The sequence below is a fragment of the Leptonychotes weddellii genome, chromosome 2 (genome assembly GCF_054177405.1).
Source record: "Leptonychotes weddellii isolate Sample4059 chromosome 2, ASM5417740v2, whole genome shotgun sequence".
NCBI classification, from domain to species: domain Eukaryota; kingdom Metazoa; phylum Chordata; class Mammalia; order Carnivora; family Phocidae; genus Leptonychotes; species Leptonychotes weddellii.
Window position 1 is genome coordinate 62,710,742 of NC_138370.1, and position 7,122 is coordinate 62,717,863.

At 48.0% G+C, this 7,122-nt stretch overlaps 1 protein-coding gene across 2 annotated transcripts in view; it reads right to left on the reverse strand.

The window, feature by feature from the left end:
* The window catches only part of TMEM131L (transmembrane 131 like), a 148,552-nt gene extending 144,114 nt beyond the window's left edge, over positions 1–4,438 (reverse strand). Inside the window, exons 1-2 of one of the 2 annotated variants that reach the window (XR_014142806.1) lie at positions 4,263–4,438; positions 3,488–3,558 (exon numbers count right to left, since the gene is read on the reverse strand). Coding sequence is in view for 1 of the 2 variants with exons in the window: in XM_081811756.1 (XP_081667882.1) it covers positions 3,488–3,558; positions 4,263–4,386 (195 nt within the window). In the remaining variant the exon portion in view is untranslated. The remainder of the gene's footprint in view (positions 1–3,487; positions 3,559–4,262) is intronic. The other variant, XM_081811756.1, reaches the window with a different exon arrangement.
* Positions 4,439–7,122: the final 2,684 nt, after the last annotated feature.

Genomic DNA, 7,122 nt, shown 5'->3' on the forward strand with positions numbered 1-7,122 from the left:
GGGACCACCGAGCTTAGAAGCCCAAACTCTCTCACAGGGAACCCAGTTAGGGCAAGAAGGCACAGGCAAGGCAAAGAAAAAAATCCAGACACTCAAGAAACTCAGAGAGAGAAAAATGACAACAGTGCCACTGCTGAGTTAGAAGTCTGGACGCACTGGCTCTCTGGGAACAGCAGGGAGATAGCATTTGTACTTTCATTCAGCAGATACATGTGGGGCCTGCTGGAGCGAGCATCCCAGAGCATCCCAGAGGACTGACTGGAGCGACACACGAGGTCAGGAAGGCCCCGAGAGCCAGAGCAGGTCAAGGGGATCACAGAAGGGTTTTTACCCTCAAGGCGAATTGAGAAGGTACACAGAGCAGTATCTTGCACACACTCCATCACTTCTTGATAATAAGCTAATGAAAACATTTGTTTGGTTCCCAAACATCACCACTTTGTACTGAAGGATGGGTGAAGTCAAGTCAGAAGAGAGGAAAAATTCTGTTAATCTAAGAATAAAATCACATGGGTTTTTTTCTTCCTTCTCATTATCATCATGGAAGAGTGTTTTCTGTTCCCACACCAAATATCTTACCACGTAAAACAGCACATAACAAAAAAATGTAAGTAACAAAACATATCTATACAACCGTAGAGCATCTAATAGTACTGAGTTCTCTGCACTGGTTCAACCCCTTCAAAGCAGGAAAGCTGTCCCATGCCCTCCAGTGACCAAATCTAGTAGTCAGCTGAGAAGTACACCAAAATAATAGGTAACATACATGAAGTGCTTACTAAGTTCAAGATACTTCAAGCACTGCTGATCTCAGAGGATTACCCCCATTTTGCGGATGAAGAAGCTGAGAAAAGGGATGGAACCGGGAGTCAAATCCTGGAAGCCTATCCAGAGGGTCTGGAAGATTATAAAAATTCAATTATTGTATTTGGTTTTACTAATGATGCATTTTTCTAGTCCTTGATCACTTAAAGACCCATTAGAAAAAGAAAAAAAAAAAGAAGACCCAATCACCAGAAAACATTTCCAAAATAAATAACTGTATAAATACTTCATGGTGACAAATGTTAATATTCGATTTTTTAATGCGACACCTTCTGGTGCTCCCAGTTCACCTATCACTGACAAATCTTAGCTTCTGCAGCTGCCTCGGAGTCTTCCTGAGTGAAAGGAATCCAACCTACAAATTAATTAAGCAGAAACCCTCAAATTTAAAAAACACCTATAAATACTCTCTTTTCAGCCGACTCCATGACACACAGGGGGAGCTTTTTGTGGAAAAAAAGTCAAAATACTTTGAAGAGAATTCTCTAAAAATAACTTTCTTCAGAACTCTCTGCAGCTTATACACATATGTGTGCATGTGCATATACTCAGTTTAGATACATATGCATATATACCCGCAGTTTACATAGATAGATATAGATAGATTCATATATATCCCCAGCCCCACCCAGGTCTTGCAGAGTAAAACAGTGTCTAAAAGATACACATATAGATAGAGACGAAGTATTTAGAAAATTATTTTGAATATCAGTTTCACTTTCATTATAGCTTTGATTAAAATAGCTTAGTTATAAATGCTTCTATAGTGAGTGTTCTAGAAAGACAGCTTCTAAATTGTGTGCATTTTTTTTACCAAAACAAACTGAATTCTACATATAAACAAAACCACAAATTAAGAATTTTATAAAGTAACTTTTAAGCCTATAAATAAAATCATTAATCATATCATAGGCCTTGACATTTCCATCTCTGAGCACAGTGACTAAATCTTCAGCTAATGCTGCAACAAGTAAGCGTCTATAATTTCCTTTCCTTTCTGTCTGGGTTGGCTTCCAACACTAACCAATAAGGAGTACAGGCCACAATTGAGTAAAAAATGCAAATACATATGGGTATACACCAGTGCTTCTCAACTGGGGCAATTTTCCTCCCCAGGGACATCTGGCAATGTCTGGGGACATTTTTAGCTGTCACAACTGGGGGGAAGGGGAGGAGAAAGTGCCACTGGCATCTAGTGGGTAGAGACAGAGATGCTCTAACTGCTGGGCATCTCGTAGCCCTCAGGACACAGAAGTCCACGCAGGACAGCCTTCACAACACAGCCAGAATGTTATTAATGCTGCTTTTGAACAATCCTGACACACAAATATAACCATATTTTTAAAAAGTAAAAACGTCAAATTTTAAACGTGGATCTCTCAGTAGAGTCATGAACGATTTCTATGTGGTTCTTTTTATCTTTCTGTATTTTCCAAACCTTTCACAATACACATCTGTTATTTATAATCAGGAAAGAAAATCCATTTGGGGTACACTTTTAAGAGAAGGACAGACTATTTGCTCTCCCTCCCGATGAGGCTTTTTCTCAAAGAACTGGTCTCATTCAGCATGCTGGCCTTCAGGGAAGGTCCAGGAAAACTTTCCTCTAAAAATCACCTCTCTGCCTTGAAGCCGTTATTCATTAGTTCTGGTTAAAGTGAGTATTCTGAGTATCTCAAAACCAGCACTCCACTGCTTCACACAGGAGGGAGAAACTCAAATGTAAAACTGCACAGCCATGAACTTATAGCTAGACATCCTGTTTTTCCAAAGAGCCACAAGAGACAACATAGAATTAAGTGCTGCCACCAATGTGGGAAGTAATGAACATCTTAAAAATTACCACACACAAGCTGAATATTCCCTTATAATTCAACTCTCCCCTCTCCAAAAAAAGTATTTGGGGGTCACTACTGCTGCTGCTGAAAAGCAGTCAACAATATTATATTTAAAAGTGCACATTTGCCGTCAAATGTTAAAAGTTAAACCTTAACACAACGCTTTGCAGCACTGTATCTACCGCAGCCCTAAGTAAACCCTGTATGATGCCACAGATTCTCAATGAAATGCTAGTAATTATTTTTCCACATGCAACCCTTGTATCAAATGGGGGGGGAGAACCCCCAAAACCTGAAATTCAAGTTAAGAGGGTGCACCTAACACGAATTAAAGGCACTTGGAAAAAATCCAAGACTACAATCTTTTAAAGTCCCATCTTCACTGCAAAGCTGCTTAACGCTAACGGCAAGTGCCACTCACTAACACTTCCGAAATCAGTCCCCCTGTTGTCCTCGGGCACACGGCTCCAGCTCACTTAGGGAACAGGGCACACGTCCCTCGCGCATCCAGGACCACAGCCCTGCCGAGGGGCCCGCCCTTCCCCTGCACAAGGCTGCCGCTGGCCGCGGCCCTGCTGAGGTGGCCTCGGCTCCCACCTCCTGAACTTGGGGCGGGCGTGACTCACGCCCTGTCACATGGCGCGGGAGGAGGCTGGGAAGGCCACCGTTGCCAGGTGTTCAGGCTCGGGCCGACCGTTTATTTGCCTTGCAAAGTGGCCCGAGCGCCGGTGCCGCTGGCGGGGGGGGGGGGGCGGGGGGCGACGGTCTCCCGGCCGCTCCACCCTCGCACACCCACACGCGCCCTGTCACCTGGTCGTCCTCACCTGAGTGGGCAGCAGGAGTTCCCCTTCTTCTGCCTGCCACAGCTCCACCACGTTGGGCAAGGGCTCAATCGCTGCACGAACACCAAGAAATACACCGCGTTTTAATGCACGGAAAAGAAACGCTTCCTGTTTCCCTCCCGTGCCCCCATGCACCCGCCTCACCAAAACAAGTCACCCTTTCCTTCTTAAAGCGGCGGCCACCGGAGGAGCCGGCCGGGGACAAGAACACAATGGACGGGGTGCAAGTCGGCGGCCCCTCTGACAGAGAGCGGGGAGCGTGTAAGGTCCGGGGTTCCCGTGCTAGGGGGACGGAGACGGGGAAGCCACCCCGCCGGCCACTCGGCGCTCCGCATCCCGCAGCATCTGGGGCTGGCGTCTGCGGGATGGGTCCCGGGCGGCCGGGCTCGAGGAACAAAGCTGCAGGAAGCCGGGCCGCGGCGGGGCCCCAGCGCGCGCCACACAAAGCGGGGGCTGCGCCCGGGGCGCCCGGGGCCCGCGCACAAAGGCTCCGGGGCGCGTGCGGCTAGCGGTCCGCGCCGCTGTCCCCAAGCTCCGCGACTGCCCAGCTTTCTGTTTGTCTGGGGCGGGGGGCGCGGGAGGGGACGCTGCGGTCAGAAAATGTTAATCAGCCGAGAATTGCAACCGCTTTCCTTCCTCCTCCTGCTCCTTTCCCCTTCCTCCCCTCGCCCTCTTATAGATTTCAGCAGTTCCCTAAAAGAAAGAGAAGGGGGGGCGGGGTGGAGAGGGAGAGCGAGCACAGCGGCGCAAGGCTGACCTTGTCCCTGAGCCCCTCCCGGGCGACAGCAGGGCAGGAGGACCTGGAAGACGCCCAGCAGGAGGTTCACGGCCGCGGCGGTGCGGCAGTAGCAGCCTGGCTGCGGGCGTCGGAGCCCCGCCATGCTGGTGCTCACGCTCCTCTCGGGTGCTCGCCGCGCTCGCCGCTCGCTCGCTGGCGCCGGGGCTGCCTCGCCCCGGGCCCGCCCCCGCGCCGCCCCGCGCCGCCCCGCCCCGCCCCGCGCCGCCCCCGCCCCGCCCCTGCCGCCGCCACCGCAGCTGCTGCAGCTCGGGCCCCGGGCGCGCCGCTCGCTCTGCGCGCGTGTGCGCCACAGATAGGGAGGGACGGAACGCGGCGGGGCGCGGGGGAACGTGGACAATGCGAACGCGGCGGCCCAGGACGCCCCGCCCGGGCGCGGACCCCACGGCTGCGGGCCCGCCCCTCAGCGCCCCGCCGCGTCCTTCCCAAATCGGCCGTCCCCGGGCACTGTCTGCGGCAGTGACGGGGTCGCTGAAGAGCTGTCGGGAGGGACGCCCAGGCCACTGTCGCCAAGTGCGATCTGAGGAACTTTCGGATGGTTTCCTCTTTCTTTGGGCACGCGGGCACAGTCGGGTTGTTACCCACGAGCGAGAGGGGCGGCGCCGGAGGCGGGGGGAGCGTGGAGTCGCCCGGCCAGAGGCCTCAGACAGGATATTAGTGGAAATAATGCAGTGGTTGTCAGGAAACGCTAGTGCAGCCACATGGCTACTGCCAGTTGTGCAGCGAGGATATCCGGTGGCTGCAAAGTCTGTAATTTAGAATAAAAAGAGCTCTCCCAAGCCCCGAGAGGCTGACCTCAGCGAGGCGTGGCGGTGGCGTGCCCGGCAGCTTCCGTGGAGACGGTCCAGGTTGTGACAGGTGGGGAAGCCTCTTCCTAGGGCATTTATAGCTTCAAAGACCCTGCAGATACTCCCCGGAGGATTCATATTGCAAAGTTCAGCCAGCCTCTTCTGAAACATGGTTGAGGTCGAGGACGTGGTCAGTTGCCTGTTTCTAACATTAAGTGGATAATATACATAATACTTGAGAATGGATTTTCTAGCCCCACTATTTGATGCCTATAACCAAAAAGTACGTCTAATGCCTGAGATCTCTTTTAAGTTTAAGATCATGCCTTTGCCAACGATATCACAAAGGTTTATTCAGGAATCGCTTTGCAAAGCCTGGAAGTATTGTCAGGCATAAGATTTTTTTAACTAGTTTGCTGCTTCCAGGGCAGTTTGTATGAAATTCAGAGAATATGGGCAGTGTAGAAGAAAGCCGGGAAGTGACTGGGGCACACCTGTCTGCTTACATTGATCCTCTTATTTGTTTCTGGTGCCTTACAGTCTAGACCACTGAAAGCAGTGGTCAAATAGCAGGACAGATGCCAAAGAAGGACTAAATCAATCATGGGTCCTCACTCTTCCAAGGAAAAAGTCACTTTGCATTATCCAACTTCAACACCTCCAGGATTCACTCTGTTCCCTGCCTTTTCCCTGTGTTCCCTGCCGGCATCTTCCCTTCCATGGCAAGGATCTTCAGTCCCATTCTAATGTGTCCCTTTTTTTCTTCGTTTCACTTCTCTAGGTTTGTATTTGCCCCTTGAGCTCTGAAGGTTCTCCCACTGTGTTAAGGGATCCTCTTCTGACAGAAAAATATTTGCATAGCCCCGGTAGACAGTAACTGCACCTTCAAAGTTTGTTCTTAAATGAAAGTTCTCTCATTGGCCTATTTATTTACAATATGTATTTTTAAGTCCTCTTACGACTTAGAAAGGAAAACAAGCAAACTTTGATGACCTAACAGGTTTTATGAAACAGGCTTAATAAAAAGTCACGGTATGAAACTTTTTTACTAATTTTTTTTCTTATTTTTAAACTATTTTACTTTTTTTTACTAAAAGTCTTGCCCACACTAGCTGGTATCACAGAATCCATGAAAGTGCCTTAAAAGATAGAGGAAAATTGCTGGGGACCATATGTAAAAAGAGCTCTATTTTGTTCTCCTCCTGAAATTTTTTAAGGGCCAGCTTGATTTTCAGGTCGTGGTCTTGTGGACTTTCCAAAGTGGGTAATGTTATTTGACTGTTGTTCAAAAAGCCAGCAGCATGTATCTGCAGTACCATGGGGTTGGAGAGGGATACGGGATTACACAGCTGTCTTCTTAGATAAATCTGACCTACTTAGCCTCCTCTGAAGGTAGTTTTCATGCTGACTCATGAACAACAGGAAAGTTATGGCCCATTAAGTAGCATCCATGTTTTGAAGTAAACTTGTTCTCCAAAGAAGACTCCTTTGTCATTTATTCCATTATTTGCCTTTAGGTAATAAATATGCAATTGTCACAGAATATTAGGGCTGGAAAAATTTTGGCTATTAAATAATAGCCCAACTGCCTAATTTTATAGAAGGAGAAACTGAAGCCCAGACAGGCTGAGAAATATTCAAGTTGTAGTGGCAAAGTTGTGGAGAAGTACGTAGAGATAATGTTAATTGAAAAAAAAATTATTGTAAACATGAATTAACAATATGCAAATTATATACACAAAACTAAAGCATGGAAGAGGCACTAAGGAGATACCTTACTAGAGTTAATCAATTTTAAATTAGATCCACATAAGTTAAATTTTTTAAAAAAACACACATCTAGGGGTGTCTGGCTGGTTCAGTTGGAAGAGCAGACGACTCTTGATCTTGGGGTTCTGAGTTGGAGCCCCACGCTGGGTGTAGAGATTACTATAAAATTAAATAAATAAACTTCTCTCTCTCCCTAAATAAATAAATAAAAATATTTTAAAAAAAGAAAAAACGGACACCCGGGTGGCTCAGTCAGTTAAGCA